Source organism: Berghia stephanieae, chromosome 4 (assembly GCF_034508935.2).
Source record: "Berghia stephanieae isolate SIO BIC M18660-M18661 chromosome 4, UCSD_Bste_1.3, whole genome shotgun sequence".
Classification (NCBI taxonomy): Eukaryota; Metazoa; Mollusca; class Gastropoda; order Nudibranchia; family Aeolidiidae; genus Berghia; species Berghia stephanieae.
Window position 1 is genome coordinate 83,542,535 of NC_088363.1, and position 17,977 is coordinate 83,560,511.

At 35.3% G+C, this 17,977-nt stretch overlaps 1 protein-coding gene across 3 annotated transcripts in view; it reads right to left on the reverse strand.

Annotated features, from left to right (window-relative positions):
• The window catches only part of LOC144971406 (uncharacterized), a 69,739-nt gene extending 52,064 nt beyond the window's left edge, over positions 1 to 17,675 (reverse strand). For all 3 annotated transcript variants that reach the window (XM_078912255.1, XM_078912256.1, XM_078912254.1), the window contains exons 1-13: positions 17,211 to 17,675; positions 11,799 to 11,895; positions 11,330 to 11,453; positions 10,999 to 11,050; positions 9,755 to 9,818; positions 8,821 to 9,109; positions 7,996 to 8,210; positions 6,307 to 6,514; positions 4,806 to 4,905; positions 3,756 to 3,850; positions 2,731 to 2,868; positions 2,175 to 2,246; positions 127 to 185 (exon numbers count right to left, since the gene is read on the reverse strand). In XM_078912255.1, the coding sequence (XP_078768381.1) occupies positions 127 to 185; positions 2,175 to 2,246; positions 2,731 to 2,868; positions 3,756 to 3,850; positions 4,806 to 4,905; positions 6,307 to 6,514; positions 7,996 to 8,210; positions 8,821 to 9,109; positions 9,755 to 9,818; positions 10,999 to 11,050; positions 11,330 to 11,453; positions 11,799 to 11,895; positions 17,211 to 17,392 (1,695 nt within the window). In that variant the 5' untranslated portion in view covers positions 17,393 to 17,675. The remainder of the gene's footprint in view (positions 1 to 126; positions 186 to 2,174; positions 2,247 to 2,730; positions 2,869 to 3,755; positions 3,851 to 4,805; positions 4,906 to 6,306; positions 6,515 to 7,995; positions 8,211 to 8,820; positions 9,110 to 9,754; positions 9,819 to 10,998; positions 11,051 to 11,329; positions 11,454 to 11,798; positions 11,896 to 17,210) is intronic.
• Between the last annotated feature and the right edge of the window lie 302 nt (positions 17,676 to 17,977).

The window sequence follows — 17,977 nt, forward strand, 5'->3', positions numbered from 1 at the left end:
TTTTCAACAACCATTATTTCAAAGTTATAAATAATGCAAAATATCGACCTGCCAAGCAATGAGTAAGATAACATAATCCATGGCGTTAATAGAAAGATAATGAGATTTTAAAAAGTGAATGCAAACCTCTGCAGCTTGTAAAACAGCACTGATAGTTTCTGTGGTCCTTGTGGTCATAGACATACCTGGAGGGAGGGAGCATTTAGGACAAACTTCATTCGAGAAATCATATACAGTCTGCTAAAATCAAATTTAACCAAATCAAAATGTAGTACAAATACAAGCAAACATACCCATATTCAACCTATCCAACAACATCGTCCATATAATGTATCTTCCTTGATATATGAGTATAATGTTACCAAAAAAAACCAAAACTGTTCATTATTTGGTAACTTTTGAAGTGGGAATAAATAGTTCTTCTTGGAGAACACAGAAAGACACAGAAAACTGTCACCAAAAAACAGCAAAAATAGAGAAAAGGGCATCAGGCATTGTCAATATCATGGATGAAACGTGATTTATCATCAACGCAATGCAGTTAAAGACCAGCCCCAAACTTTGTTGATGAATTTGATTGCCATGAGTGGATACACTTTTGCTGAAGACAAAACAGTTATTTGTGAGTAGACATATGTATATCTTATCTTACAATACATACAATTCAGTCAAAACCATAGCAATGTTTTTGTTTTTCTTTAAGTTTTGAAATGTTGCAACCACTTAATTTTTTATGTAATTTGTTAGTTTATTTGATAACTTGAGCTTGAGCTTTTTTATTTAGAACAATATCCACTAAACGTGCTCAAAGCACTTTAAAAGTGTCCCAGCAACACAAAACATGTAGAACGAGACATTACACCTGTTATGCAATATTACAATTTTTTTCCAACAGACAAAACTGTTAACAGCCAGGTTCTCATTTTACACCTGAGTACGGTAAGAGAATATGAGTAAAGAGCCTTTTCCAAGGACTCAACTATGAGTGAGGCTCGAAGCCAGGACCTTCTGATCCGAAAGCAAGTGTCACACCATAAGGCCACATAGCGCATCTTCTACTGAGAAATCTATGAATGCTATGAAAATATAAAAAACACACCATAAAAGTAGAAATTATAAACTTTCAAACAACGTAGTGACATTTCAATTCATTCAAGATGGGTATCTTACAGACAATAAAACAGAACATTGTTAAATTGAGCGAAACGGCAATCCCTGGTAAATTACTCTTGGTGACCAAGTGACAGGAACTGCATGATACTGCCTCAACTAAGCTGTTTTCGTTATGTACACTGTGACCAAGACAGACAGGGAAGACATGGCCAGTTAATAAGATAGATTAGGGTAAAGCCAGGTGACTTCACCACTTTTTCCAATGTCTCACTTCTATAAGTAGCAAATTTGCCAATTGGTCAACCCATACACTAACAACTGGTTTACCTGGCCAATTAATTGTATTTTTTATGAAGTGTTAATATAGTTTTATATCATAATCTATTCACAGGACGAGTTCTATTTTTTTTTTACTGCCATTGTTATCGGGTATATTCGCAACCACTGGCGGATAACTTTGCAGCAGGTTTTTATACCTAACATTTTTCCATACCAGACAATATCCAGAACAATTTCCATTTCTTAAACACTTTTGTCTCCAAATTTCTCGATATTATCCAATACTGCCTATTGCCAGATATTTATTCGCACTTGAATCAAGTAGAGAGAAATGAAGATGCCCTAAAAGAGAAAAATAGTTGACACAATACGTAAACTCCTAGGTCATGTGATGAGAAGAGAGGTAGTGGAAATATTGAGTGTGACTGGAAAGTTAACGGGAAAAAGAGCCCCTGGAAGACAGAAAGTGAAAATGATGAATTCTCTGACAGACTGGCTGGGAACAGAAAGAAACAGCAACACCATCAAAGCAATGGAAAAAACAGAGGAGTGGAGAGCCATGCATAACTGCCAACGCTACCAAGCATGGCACAAGATGGTGATGGGTTAACTAACAATACGACTTGAATGTAATCATAAAATATAATAAATTGTGGTGTTATTTAGAAGTATTTAAATGTAATTAAGTGTATTATTCATATGGATACAATACTAGTACTAAATTTGCTAAGGGTAATAACTCAATAATAACAATACACCATAATACATGTATTCAAACTTACCCTCCCCTTCACTTTCTTCCACAATCTGATCTTGTGGCAATGTCATATCTGTCATCGATTGCTTAAATGTATCTGTCAGAAATTGTAAAATAAAATAAAATTATCTTTAAAATCCGTCACGTCATCATGCACCACGTGCATGTCTGACATGTCACTGGGGATTAAGAGGTATGATATCTGATTTGTAACAAATTCAAGCAATGCTGAGCATAGTCAGTGACCTGATGGATGACGTTGACTGAAAAACCATGTTCCTGGTCGTTTTCTTGGGTAAAACATTTCACACACTCGAAAAGTGCTATTGAGGCATACGTCAAGCAGCGGTATGAAATAGAAAAACAGGTCTTTTTGACACACAGTTGGCAGTTCAGTATATGTTTAACCACAAGACTTAATCAACTGTTTTAAGAATGACATTATATAAGAATTGAGTTTATCATCCAACCAAAGTATAAGGTTCTGTTCAAAAAAATAACTCACCTCGGCCAAGAAATGCTAATGACATATTTTAAATTGCAGTGATAAAAGCAAACCAAATGACAAATCCAATATTTACCTGTTGCATCTCCAATACTGGCCTCTCTGGGACTGTCTTGTGTCTGCAGGTCATCGGCACCACCTTCATGGTCAGACGCTATCGCACCATCTTGTGCCAGACTCATCTCGTCTTCGTCCACTGCTGATTCAGGGTTATCTATTTTTTAAAAAAAATAAGATCATAAAAATCAATTATCAGCCATAAATTAATTACCTGAGAATAGGTGTTGAAATAAAAATTCCATTTGTAATGCAAGTAAACTGAATCTGCATGATTCACCACTGCAATACATTAACAACTTATAGATACATAACAATGCTTTTCTACTTGATCAAAAATGTGATCCGTATATTTTGCATTTATTTCCAATTCCATTGTATTTATTTTCCATCAATAGTCTACACTTTATTTTAATTCACTTTCTATACTGCATTACACAGTCCCTCCCCGCCTCCCCTCTTTTGATTTAATTAATTGTATACCTTTTATAAATTTCTATTGCTCTATCTTAATATGTGCTTCCTCACAAAGTAGCAAACAATTTCCTGCCCATCAATGTTTATGTTTATGCATCTTAACAACGCCACAACCACATTATTTCATTTGTCTCTATGTTTCATTCATCCTATTTTGTTGATAAAGGGGAAACCCGAAACGTCCATTTTATCTGTTTTTTTATATATTAAATTGAAGCTTACATTCAATTCCACATTGTTATTTACCTGAGGAGACAACATCAGGCTCAAAAATTTAAAAGATCACTGTCACCCATTAGGCCACTGACCACCCATAACATTACTTTATTTTGTGATAAGACAAAACACTGTACCACTTAGCCACAGAGCCTCACAATCTTTTGTTTTTGAAGGTTATCCAGGAACTCATTCACACCTGAATAGAGTGGGGTAATGTGTGTCAATCTTTTGTTTGTAAGTGTTCTACTACAAGGATATTGGGACCCAAATCTCAAAAGTGAGATAATGCATGGAGAGTGTTATAAATAGAATTAAAATACTTATGATAACAACAATGGAATGCCAAACCTTCTGTTTCTTCTAAATTTGAGTCCAATACAGCTGTTGATCTTGATATCACACGATTCATGATCTCTTTAATCTTTCGATCAGCTTCCGTCTCTCTGGATTAATCAACAAAAAAGTATGAAAATTTAGAAATTATAGTTAAATACTTTCCGGGACAACAGAAAAAGTTTGTCACTTGTGATCAGATGCACGTGTGAAAGTGAAAGTACGAAATATAAATTAGGATTAGACTCAAGTTTGTTGGTTCTGTGAATAAGATGAAGACAATTTCAACAAATTTGTGTTGAACTGTATATTATAATAATAATAATAATAATAATAATAATAATAATAATAATAATAATAATAATAATAATAATAATAATAATAATAATAATAATAATAATAATAATAATAATAATAATAATAAAAATAAAATTTCCCAGTTATTTCTTTTTTTTGTACCCGATATATTTTTTAAAAAACCTACGATATTGACTAAAAGGGAGGACATTTTTTAGTTGGTGACGTTTTCATTAAATAAGAACTTATATAAATACAAGAAATGAAGTGAGTAGGAAAGTTCCAAAAGACAACAGAGAATAAAAACTTTGCAGCGGCGATGGGGGTTCGAACCAGCGACGTCATTGGTAAGACAACTCTGCCTGAACTATAGTGCATTTACACATTCTGACTTGCTCAATGCAATTTACAATGTCTCATTAAATTTCAAAGCAAGCAATATGGAACCTCATTTCCATTTTATAATTTACAAATTACTTGATAGTAAATTTTGTACTAACACTCTAACATTATCCAGCATTGACTACAGTCAGGTACTAATTAACTCATGAGTAGAGGATGGAAGAATAATAGTGACTTATCCAAGGGCACAATGCTGGGGCCAGAGTTTTGTAATCATAATTTTCCATCCAGTCATTGACCATGGCCAACATTGCTTGACTTTGCTACAAGAAGAGAAATGGTAATGCCAAAATAATATTGTATTTATAGCAAAGTTAATAAATTAGATCATTCACTCCATCATGTTGAAACTGAATTGACACTTACATATTGTAAGCACTTTGATCCTTCAGACTAGCTATGATTTCATCCACTGTTCTCTCCTCTCGTTTTTTCTCTATAGCTTCAACAGCAGACTTCTTGCGATCTGTATAAAGAGATTTAAAAATATAACCCCGTAAACCTTATTCAGAATATCACTTAAATTTTGCAGACAGTTTTAGTATAATATAATTTCATTAACTAAGCCACAACTCAAATTTTAAAAAAGTTATGTTGGTGTTAAGGAGAAAAAAATTTAACAACACATAATGAAATTGTATTGATGACGTTAAATGGGAAAGATTAAATAGAAAATAAGACAAGTAATCCTTCAGAGACATAAGGTCCAAGGGGATGGAATTTATTCCAATTAATCACATCGTAGCAATTGCTTGCTACCTTTAAGACAGAATGCTAATCAATTGAAAAGTATTTTTTGCCAAATCCAACAGACCCAGCAACACAACCACTGCTGTGTGAACAAAGAGGTCATAAAAAATGTCGATTGCACCTTGTAGCAATCTCAGTCTCTTCCCTTGTGAGACGAGTGCTCACCACAGAATCACCTGGATCCCCCAGATATAGCACTCAGTAATAAGTGAAAAGGGATTTAATCAACTATAGTAAACATAAAATTCTATAAAAATAAATATTTCCTTTATTCATCTTCAGTGGAAAATTTTCTTTTGGGTATTTCTCCAACAACAACCAACATAACCCAAGCATAGCACCACAAAGTAAGGAACAGGGGTTAAGTTTCTTGATTGTTTGAATCCTAGTCAATCTGTGGAAAGTGGAGTGCCTTGTGTAATGGGCTATCTCACCATTATCATAATAATAATAATAATAATAGATCTTTATTGTCCATAAATATGGCAATTTGTCATTTAGTTACACTTGTCATAACGTTATATGATAACTATAACATTGAACAGACACCTCACTCCTACCCATTCTCTCTCTCTCTCTCTCTCTCTCTCTCTCTCTCTCTCTCTCTCTCTCTCCCTCTCTCTTCCTCTCTTTCTTTCACGCATGCGACATACACAACATTAACATTTTCATTTCATTTTCAATTCGTTACATTCTTGGCAATTCAACACCAAATATTATCATCATTATCAATTGGTTACTTCATCTAGCCTAACATTAAACAAATTAATCAGTCAATCAGTCAATGGGCTATCTCACCATTATCCCTTGTCTAATGGGCTATCTCACCATTATCCCTTGTCTAATGGGCTATCTCACCATTATCCCTTGTCTAATGGGCTATCTCACCATTATCCCTTGTGTAATGGGCTATCTCACCATTATCCCTTGTCTAATGGGCTATCTCACCATTATCCCTTGTGTAATGGGCTATCTCACCATTATCCTTTGTCTAATGGGCTATCTCACCATTATCCCTTGTCTAATGGGCTATCTCACCATTATCCCTTGTCTAATGGGCTATCTCACCATTATCAATTCAGAAACCAATGATCTACCACCAAATAATTAAACATACCTCTAGTTTTTCCGTCTTTGCTAGATTTAGCTGATTTGGAAGATCGTGAAGACTTAGCACTTTTCCTTCCTGATTTCTTATCAGTGACTGTCAAGGTGTCCATTTCCGATTTCTTTTCTGTATCTCCTTCTCCTCGCTTATACAATGGATCCGAGTCAGATCTTGATATACGTTTTGCCTCATCCAATAGTTCCTTCACAGATTTTATCTTTGAAATTAAAGTCAAATAAGTTTCAGAATGTTGACAATATTTGCGAGACTCTTACCATACAGCATCCTTTTGGTATTCAGAATGTACTCGACAATCAAATTCTTCAATTTAATTTTTTGGAAGCTGAAGAAATAATACTCACTCAACTCAATAATAGCATTTAAAAAAAAAAATCATATCTTAAACGATGGGCTTAAAATCAAATTTTAAGGATTGGGTTTAATAAATACTGTGTTGAGATGATTCGTTTCATTTTAGACCATTTCAATGTCGAAGACTTCGAAAAAGGAAGATTATTCAGTCAGAACACACAACACAATTAGATTATTTAGAATGCGTAGCACATGACAATTTAGAATGCATAGCATATGAATATTTTTGGTCAGTGCCATGGAAAGAGATGATTTAAAGAGTAGAGCTAAGGACAACAAAAATCTCACAGAATTACCAGCATGACGTTACCATGAGTCATGGAATCAAGTATCGAACTGCATCACAGAAACAGCAAAAGAGACTTTTCCATTTGTGAGAAAACATTAACCAAAACAAAAACAGATGAATGACAAGATCTTGGAAATGGTGGATTAAAGAAGAAAACTGGAACGCAACAGCAATGAATAGAAAGAAGCTAATAAGAATATAAAACATGAGTGTAAGACAGCAAAGCAAGATTATATTGAACACGAATGTCACAGAATTGAAAGACTAAAACAATCTAACACCAAACAATTCTACCAGTCAATACAAGATCTAAGTGGAAAACGACCAACCACGGCAAGAAAAAAATGCAAACAGTAATATACTCATCAACAACACAGAAATTTTAAAACATTGGACAGTGTACGTAGAAAATGCACACATGACAAAAGAGGCACATGCTTGGATACAGAAACCTCTACTGTGAACACAGGTCCCCAGATTATGAGAGAAGAAGTGGAAGCTGCTTGCAAAGAGATGAAAAAGGGGAAAGCGGTAGGCCAAGATAGTTTCTCAATAGAATTTATTGACTACAAAGTTCTGCATCGATGACTACGCACAAAATTTGAGATGTGGATGTATAGAAGAATGTTGAGGTTATCATGGACAGACAAGTATACGAAGTAAGGAAGTGCTGGCAAAGGTGAGAAAAGGAAGAATATTGGTAGATATAATCAGAAAGAGGCAGTAACTGTTTCTGGGGCATGTGTGGAGGAGAGATAGAAAAGAAAAGTTGGTAGCATCTAGGATGACATATCTAAATAACCTAAGAATGGCCAAAAGTGATTTTTAAAAACAACGCAGACTTCATGCGCTCCTCAGAGGATTGTGATAGGTGGAGACAGCTGACCAGCAACGTGCTCAAGATCGTACAAGCCACGATGGATGATGATGATGGCAAAGAAATGACACAATGGAAAAAAACAAGATAAATATGGAAATAACTTAAAATTAAATTTCAACAAAGAATACATATTACAAAATTGCCTCAAACTTCTTACTGATCCATCCATTGACTGCACGCTAGCCCGAGACTTAGCCATTGCACCAACAGCTGTTTCTACATCATCAGGGCCGTAGTCATTATTGATATGTTCAATGGCCTCATCGTAGCGACTGAAGATGGCCTCATCTGGTAGAGTTATCTCCCCACTCATCAAAGAAGACTGGAAACTCTGGGCTGTGTCTGCACGACTTGTATCTCTCATCAAAGATTCTGTAAAAATAAAAAATACCCCACAAATTTAATCATTTGAAATCTCAAACAAAACAGATTATCATAAATAATTAGCATGCTCTCTTTTTTCATTTTGTGAGGTATGGGAAAAACGTTTATTTCATTTATATAGTGCAATATCCACTAAAAGTGCTCAAAGCACTTTATAAGTTGTCCCTGATGAACAGCAACATGTAACATGTAGAATGAGACATGACGCCTGTAAGGCGATATTACAATTTTCTCCAACAATGCTGTTAACGAACAGGTACTCATTTTACACCTGAGTATGGTGAGAGAATGTCAGTAAAGAGCCTTTTTCAAGGATTCAACTATGCGCCGCCGAGCGAGGCTCGATCCCAGGACCTTCCGATCTGAAAGCGAGTGTCTTACCACAAGACCACATAGCTGCACAAGACAAAAGCAGAGAAACTGGGATAAACACCAGCTCTATACACAGTTTGGCTATGATGAACTACATAATTTATTTACTTAACAAACTGACTAAGTTGAAAACTTTAACTCCTAAAAACCCAAATTTCTGTTCATTTTTACTTTAGAATCAAACCTCTTCAAATCGACTTATTATCAAAAACGAAAATGTTCTTACTAGCTGACTTCTTCCTCAACGAAAAGAGATAAGAGGGTTTGGAAGCTGGTTTCACTCTTTCACTAAAGTGGACACTTGTAGTGGTTCCAACTCCAGGGAGAATGGCAGGTTTTTTCAGAGGAATATCGGCTTCTTTCCCCTCTTTATCGTCCAGCTCCCGCTTGGTCTTCTCTGATGCATTTTCCTTTGTTTTCTGGCTACTTTCATCCCCTGATTCCTCTTGTAATTGGAGTTTGGGAACAAAGAAGGAAGTTGCAGGTGTGTTGTATAATTTTGGTCTGGCGTGAGTCTGTGTTTGTGAAAAACAAAAAGGCAGTTTTCAACCAATTGATACAGCAAGAGAAGTGTAGTGTAAGCAAAAAATAAATGTTAAAAACGAAGTAAAATAAATTTCTTTTGATATTCAACCATGAGTAAACTGATTTGTCAAAAGAATTTATCCACAAAGTTTTCAAACATTTTGAAATGCAAAATATTATACAAAAACTACAACAACAACAACAACAACAACAACAACAACATCAACAATAATAATAATATTAATAATAATAATAATAACAACAATAATAATAATAATAATATTAATAATAATAATAATAATAATAATAATAATAATAATAATAATAATAATAATAATAATAATTTAAAAATAATAATAATAATATAATAATAATAATAATAATAATAATAATAATAATAAAAGTAATAATAATAATAATAATAATAATCATGGTAACACTAATAACAACAACATAGAATTGAAAAGGTATCGTTCTTTTACTCCAATGTCTTTAAAAAAAACTATATATGTTTTATAGCTATTCAAAGAAAAAGTGAAAGAGTAAAAAACCCAAACAAAACATTAAAGTATGACAACTTCTAAATACTACTATTAAGACTATTATATAATTGTTATAAAACAAAATGTGTTTACCGATTCTGTGTCCACTGGGGCAGGATCTCCTTCCAACACAACTCTCAGCTCAGGAATCTCCAAACTGATTTTCAAAAAGAAAATTCAAAGTTAATAAAAACAATCACCTTAACCAGGTCGAAGAAATATGAAGAATCCGTAGAACTGCAAATTTTCGGATATGATTATAGAACTTCAATAGCTTCTTTCATTCAATAAAATTTGTTGACTATCTAAATATATATATGTGCGGCTATGTGGTCTTGTGGTATGACACTCGTTTTCGGATCAGAAGGTCCCGGGTTCGAGCCTTGTGCTCGGCGCATAGTTGAGTCGTTGGAAAAGGCTCTTTACTCACACTCTCTCACCATACTCAGGTGTAAAATGAGTACCTGGCCATTAACAACGTTGTCTTTGTCCGAAAAATTGTAATATCGCCTAACAGGCAGCATGTACCGTCCTACATGTTAAATGTTGCTGTTGACCAGGGACCCCTTGGAAAGCGCTTTGAGCACATTTAGTGGATATTGCACTATATAAAGCTCAATTTTGAATTTATATATATATATATATATATATATATATATATATATATATATATATATATATATATATACACATATTGACGCAAGAGCAAATAAATTCATGACTTAAAGGGTTGATTGAGCTTTTGAGCTTTTATAAAGCGCAATATCCAGTAAATGTGCTCAGAACGATTTACAAAGGGTCCCTGACCACAGCAACACGTAACATGTAAAACAAGACATGACGCCTGTCAGGCGATATAATAATTTTTTACTGGACAGAGACAATGCCGTAAATGGCCAGGTTCTCATTATACACCTGAGTATGGTGAGAAAATGTGAGTAAAGAGTCTTTTCCAAGAACTCAACTATGTGCAGAGCAAGACTCGCACTCAGGACCTTCCAATCCAAAAGCGAGTGTCATACCAGTAGACCACATAGGCACACGATAAAGGGTTGATTCTGCTGAAGGCAAATTATTAAAGTCTTAAAGTTAACTATGTGGAATAATAACCAGTTTGTTTATTTTTTTGTTTGTTTGTTTTTTTTTAATTTTATGTAGACAATTCTATCTTCACAGAAATAAATGCAAGAAAAACAAGACTTTTACTTCAATTCTTATTTATTATAATTTACATTAAAAAAAACAAACCAACAAGAGTATAATAAAAAAAAATTAAACCCAAAAAAAATAAAAAGAAAAAAAAGCAACAAATAGTTGTTTTTTTTTTAATGCCTTACCTTTCTCTGACAGGAAGTACACCGAGCGTAGATACACGGGGCTTTTTCATATCTAAAGAAGAATAGTTGGTTATTGAAAAAAATATTATTGAAACCCTTTTAAAAAAGAAAAACAAAATGAAAAGATAACAATGAAAACCAAACACCAAAATAATTATAGCCAAGTTTAAAAGTAAATATAATAAGTAAAGTATATATATATAAATACACATACATACACACACACACACACACAAACACAAACACTCACCCATACACACACAAACACATTCACAACCTTTTTCATTACTAATTGTTTGATGTCGGGAGAAAAATGTCAATATAAATTTACCTTCTGTTGTTGTTAGCTGTTTCTTGACATATGGAAATTTTCTTGATCTTGAATTCAACACCACCTTGGCTCCGGTATCCACAGGAGAATATGCAGGAATGCTTGGCATTACCAGATACTGGTCCTATCAGAATGCAAGGCAGATTTTAAAACTCATTCTAGTCATGACTATGTATGGTTTTACAATTTATGTTGATCTCTCAAAGACATGGAGTATAGATTTAATTATTTCGAATTTTCAATTCATGCTAATTTGCATCGCTTTGAATACCTCCCCCCCCAAAAAAAAAAACAAACAAACATGTGCCCACATGTTACAAGTACACCTGCCTTTAGGATAAAGGCCACGTGTGCCTATATGTTACAAGTACAACTTATCGATAAAGGCAGCATATACCTATACTTTACAAGTACACCTAAAGAGATATTTGATTGGATTACAGTTAAAGTGATTACAATACAATCTTACTGGCTTGACATCTTTAGTTTTAATGTTTTCGTGATACACTGGCTGGGACTTTCTCTCTTTTTTTGGAGGTTCTGGTATAAACTGAGCCTGCATTGACCTGAAACAGATAGATTCATTTGACAATGACATTTATGAAACAATGGTCATCAGCGTGTCTATTCAACCAGCCTGTCACTTTTTAAACATCTTATGTTACCTTTACATTCATGGGAATAGCCCAATTCTACTATTTACAACACTGATTGGGAATAGGTAAATTTAAATTTTACTGTTCCCAACACCGGTTTGGAATAGACACTATGTTATCAATTTCAACATTCTCTTGAAGGCAAAAAAAAAAAGGCGCAGACATCTTACAGATTTAACCATGCTATCCACATGAATCACAACGCATATTATTTATGCATACATAGCAGGTTACCACCCCTCGCCTGATTTGTTGCTTGGTTACTTGACTTAACTTGACTTAGATGCCTTTCGCGTCTCGACCGAAAGATCGGGTCGCCTTGGCTGTTTCCAGTATTTCCTGTGTGAGGTGTCTCCAATATTGCTGGTCCTCTGCTAGGGTTCTCAGATTTTCAAGGTCCCCTGCCGTTATGAGACTAATGCTTTGTCCAAGTGTTGTGAGGTTTTTGTTTAGGATCACAGGGAGTGTTGTGATCGGTCTTCCTCTGAAAAGGTTCCCGTGTTTTTGGAAGTATCCCGACATGGCTTGGTTAGCTGGTATGTTTTTGTCCCTGCGTAGTATGTGACCGAAAAGTTGCCATCGTTGTTGTTAAATGTCAAGGGAGATTGGTCTTTCTTTTGTGATCTTATAGAGTGATTCATTTGAGATCTTTTTTGGGTATTTGATGTCCAGTACCCTTCTTAGCTGTGTGCGATGGAAGGCATCCAGATGTTCTTCTTCAGATTTTGTCAACGCCCAAGTGCCGCAGTTATACAGAAGTACCGGTTTTACAAGAGCACGGTACAGTTTCAGTTTGGTTTTTCTCTTTATTTTGTCACCTCCAATCCATACATTGGTGAGTTTACTGAGTGCGGCGTTTGATAGCTGTTTTCTTCTTTGTACATCCTCGGTGTCTCCAATTAGTGAGCCGACTTTCTTTGTTTTTTTCCATTCCTCTTTGTTCCTCGATATTGTTGTAAATTCGGTTTTATTGGCATTGACTTGGAGGTTATATTTCATGAGGGTATTTTGTATGATGTCTATATTTGCTGGTGTTGATCCAATAAAATCGACATCATCTGCATAGGCGATTTCTCTAGGGATTGCATTCTCAATATGAGTCATTGGTTTTGGAATGACTTTTCGAACTTCTTTCAGAGCGTGTTCTAAGTATATTGTGAACAGAATCGGGCTCAGACTATCCCCTTGGGGGGTCCCGATGTTACTTTCGAACTGCGTCTGTTTTGTGGCCCCGTATATCCTTGGTTGTATCTTTGTGTTGCTGAGGAGAAATCGGATTATTCGGAGCTCGTCTTCGTCAACTATGTCTGTTAATATCTCCAAAAGTTTTCCTCTGTCGATCGTATCAAAGGCTGCGGACATATCGATTCCAGTTATTGTTATGGATATGTTTTCTTTGAGTGCCTTTGCTGCCAACCATTTATGTGTCCATACAATGTCCGATGTGCTCATACGGTGGTACACTGCTAACATCCGATCACAAACTTGTAAAAACGAATTTCAACATAAATGTGTACAGACAACGAAGACAGAAAGGTAAAACGGCAGTCAAAATAAACACGGCAAAAATAGTAAATGAGCGAGAATGTCGCATTCATTACCAATATGAACTTAACTCAAGTCTTTGGAAAATAAAGCAAAACAGCAATCCAAACAATGAATGGAAAGAGACGCAAGCGGCAATGAAATATGCGGGGGAAGAAAGTGCAGGCTCTATTAATACAACTAAGAACATACCAAATCGAACGCCTAACATCGCTATTAACGATCTATCGCGGCAACAAAAAGAACTTAGGATCAGGATACAAAACACGAAAGACTCGGAAGAAATAATAAACCTGAAAACGGAACGAAATAAAATACTGCATTCAATTCGATCACTTACAATAAAACACAGAAACGAGGAATTAGACAAAAAAGTGGAAGACATAGAAAAGTCCAAAAATAACGCATCGTCTATGTTCAAAGCGAAGAAATCTCTGAACCGAAAACCATTCGAGAACCCAAAACTACAGGATAAATTTGGCAAACAGACAACAAATCCCAACGATATCCTTGACATTGTAACTGACCACTTCCAGCAGAAATTTCACAAACAAGTCTCACAAATATCGCCCTTCTCAGGAAACCCTAGAGACCTAAACAACCGCATCACAACAACTGAAGTTAGAAATAGCATAAAGTGCCTAAACAATAACAGATCCCCAGGCGAAGATGAAATTCCCGCTGAATTGCTGAAATGCGGTACCCTCTCCCTGGATCTGAGCATTGCAAACATAATGAACAAAACATTCTCAACACACAAAGACTGGGACATAAACAGCGGTGTCCTAATTACAATACAAAAACCAGGAAAACGAAAGGACCCGTAAACAGCCTGTGCCCAATAACATTACTGAATACCATAAGAAAAACACTGTCAACTATTGTCCTCAACAGAATTAGACCGAAAATAGAAAAATATCTATCACATAGCCAAAGCGGGTTTCGCCAAGACCGAAGCACATCGGACGTTGCTTGGTTAATTAACAGGAAAAGGCAATTCGGACCCCGAGTCTGAATTGCTTCCCGTGACAATTCGGACTTGATCTAAACTAAATAGAACTCCGTTATTAACCAGGGTCGAGTCTGAATAGTCTCCGATTGCTCTTCGATTCGGAATACTGCAATGCAATGCGCCCAAATGATGAACTTATCATAATAATATCATTAGTGAAAATCTCAGTTACTATTCCGTTTGCAGTTATAGAAACCATATTGGTCTTCCTAAACACACACACTCATGAGTATCTCTAAGTAATTAAAAACAGAATAATCACACACACAAGCACACACACACACACACACACACACTCCCCCCCCCTCCCCCAACAACCATTTCCACAACCCAAGAGCTGGCGGCTTTTTCTCTTTGATCTCGTATCACCCTGTTCTCCCCTGCATCCAGCGCCTCGGTCGTTTGTGGGTTACCCCCCAATCCCATTAACAGTTGATCTTTTTCTCTTTGTATTCAACCATAATATTAATATTAGACGTATATTAGTACTCTGCCCCTACCCCAGTGGCGGGGCTCTATTGCATGGTTTGCTGCCAAGAATCTCCTCTATTATAATTTTTAGAAATAAAACAGCATATTATTTTTAATTAAAAAAGAATTAAGATAATGCCTTTTGTCGAAGCCCGACCCATACTGCCTTTTAAATGAAACGCTCAATGCCCAAAGTCATATTATTCTCCTTTCTGCCCAAAGTCATATTATTCTCCTTTCCCCGCACTTTTTCGCGGCCGCAAATGGCAAAATATATAATGTAAATATGTCATGCATGTATCTTTTGCAACATGCTCATGGCAAATCAAATAAATCTTCCAATCATTACACAAAGACACTTTTATCTATGCGAGGGCAAATTGATTGTTAACGTTGTCAATAGCGACTACAATTGTAATCTTCCAAAGACCACGAATATTTAGATCTATGTTTTAAGTTTGTTTGTTTTTTTTTGTTTTTTTTGTTTTTGTTTTTTAAGGCGCTTGCAACACATTTGTCATATCAGTGCCAGTAAAAAGGGAGAAATTGGATAGTAAAAAGTTCTAGAATTACAATTAAAAAGTACCCAAGAAAAAGTAAGACAAAGGGAAATAATAGATCACCGCTTTTAAAGGTATAGTCATCTTCGGGAGTTCTATAACGTGACTTGCTCGCTCACTCGCCCTCCTACCGATTGACAACTGACAACTGAGAACGAGCAGCTTCCCCCCACACTACCACGCTTCACTTTCGACACAGCTTCCACTTCCGACACTTCCAGTGATTGTGCAGGCGCATTGTGGCAGGAGTCTGAATTGCCACGGGAAGCAATTCAGACTCGGGTCCGAATTGCCACTTCGTAATTAAAAATAAAATTATTGATATCTTTTTGACATTACTTATTTATTTACATGTCTCTGTGAGCAATCACTGAGAATTTTTTTTGTTTTTTTTATTTTAAAAAATTTTTTTTGGTATTCTCCAAATCGAAAGTGTATGAATGTGAAAGTTAAATAAAAAAGAATGATGCTTCAAAGAACGTCAGTGAATAATCACAGGCCGTTATTGGCAGATACGTTTGTCAATAATCACAGCTGAATAAGAAAATCTGATATGTGAACAAGGACAGCATTACAGACTTATTACTTAAGACATAATGAATATTACTACAATGTTACTATTACTATTACTATCACTACTATTTTAGGGAATTTAATAGAAATTCTAAATGTACCTCACACACTTGAAACCAATGTCATATGAAAGAGCTGGCAACACAGATTACAAAACAGTTTGAATTTTGTTTCCATCTTGATTAGAAATGTAGTTACGGCAGTTCAAAGTCTGAAATTTCAGACCGATTTTTACCCCAAAATTACCATTGCAAAGTTGTGACCGAAATCGCGTGATGTTAATAAAAAATGGTTAAAACAGTCAATATGGAGTTCTTATCATATATTGTATACCAAAATGTTCGTCTTATCGAGGACAATGCATTTACATTAATAAAGAGGAAGATAAGCATTTCAAATTAACACATTATTACATAATATGGCGCAAATGTTACATAATCAAAAACTCGGCTAGACGTAAGAAAACAATTTGCTAATATCACTTTTGGATTATCCCCAATATCTCACTGAAACAATTGCAAATAATTCCCCTCTTTGACTAATACATAGAGAAATTTAAAATATCGATATGAATATCGATATCGTCCGGCAGCCATGATGAGAAGATAATGTAAACATGGCATTTCGGCGCAGAGTTAAAAGGTGTCTGCGCATCGATATAAAGCCCTGAAATTTGGCATGAATAAAGTTTAGATGTTATTCTAAAAACAAGCGTTTAAATTTTAAAAACACACGCGGTAAATAAATAAATAAATGCATTTGAAAATTGCCAAATTTTAACTTCATATAACTTCTGGAATTATTAATGGATTTTTCCTTAAAGGAAATTGAAAGACGAAAATAATGATACCAACATATCTGCGATATTCCTCTTTATAACGAAGTTATGCATCTTTAATTGAACCCCCCAAAACGCGAACGGCAATTTCCAGTCACAACTTTCCTATGGGCGAGTTGGGTCAAAATTTGACTGCCACTGCTGCTGCTCAATAATTTTATTAGATATTATTTCTTGCAAACAATGTGACGAAGTTTGCTTATCCATCATAACATCGTTTCAATACCTTAGATACAACTCATCATCGGTCAGTGGTTCAAGCTTTTTCAGCAGCCTCTTTGAATTGATATCAGCTATTGTCTTTACATTGACATCATCAAGTTCTTGCTGCATGCAGATATCCTCCCTTCTATTGGTGTTCATGCGAATGGTTCGCTTTCCATCGCGAAAAGATTTTGAGCCTTCCATTCTGAGGCCTAAGGTTAAAATATTTCTCTTATATCTAATTCAGTTGTATTTTTCATGTTTGACACGTCATTACGAGTTTGTTATTTTGTGATGAAATTATTATTCAAACCGAATATTTTTGCCCAAGCTAAGCGAAGCCATATTGTTTATAGTGGGTTGGTAAGCAAGCAGGATTACCAGATCCAAAAAAAATTAAAAAGCTAAATTTGCTTTGAAAAAAATGCCAAAAAAAAAAAACGAACAAAACAACACACCACGAATGGTCCGGCACTCACACCACTCACTTTTTATTAACAACAAGATATGAAGTGAATAGAAAAGTGCCAGAAGACAATAGAGAATAAAAATTTTTTTTTTTTTTTTTCGCGGCGGTGGTGGGGTTTGAACCTGCGACCTTATTGGTACGACAACTCCGCCTGGCAGGTGAGAGTGTGGCTCTACCGTGTGAGCTATCCACGAACACAAAAATATTCGTTTCAAACTCAAAGTCATTACTAGATCCCTCTCTCACCCACTTCTTGAGACCGCCGATTCGTTCGTACACCACCATCGCGAATAATTTTGACCAGCAGTTAAGCTTAATAG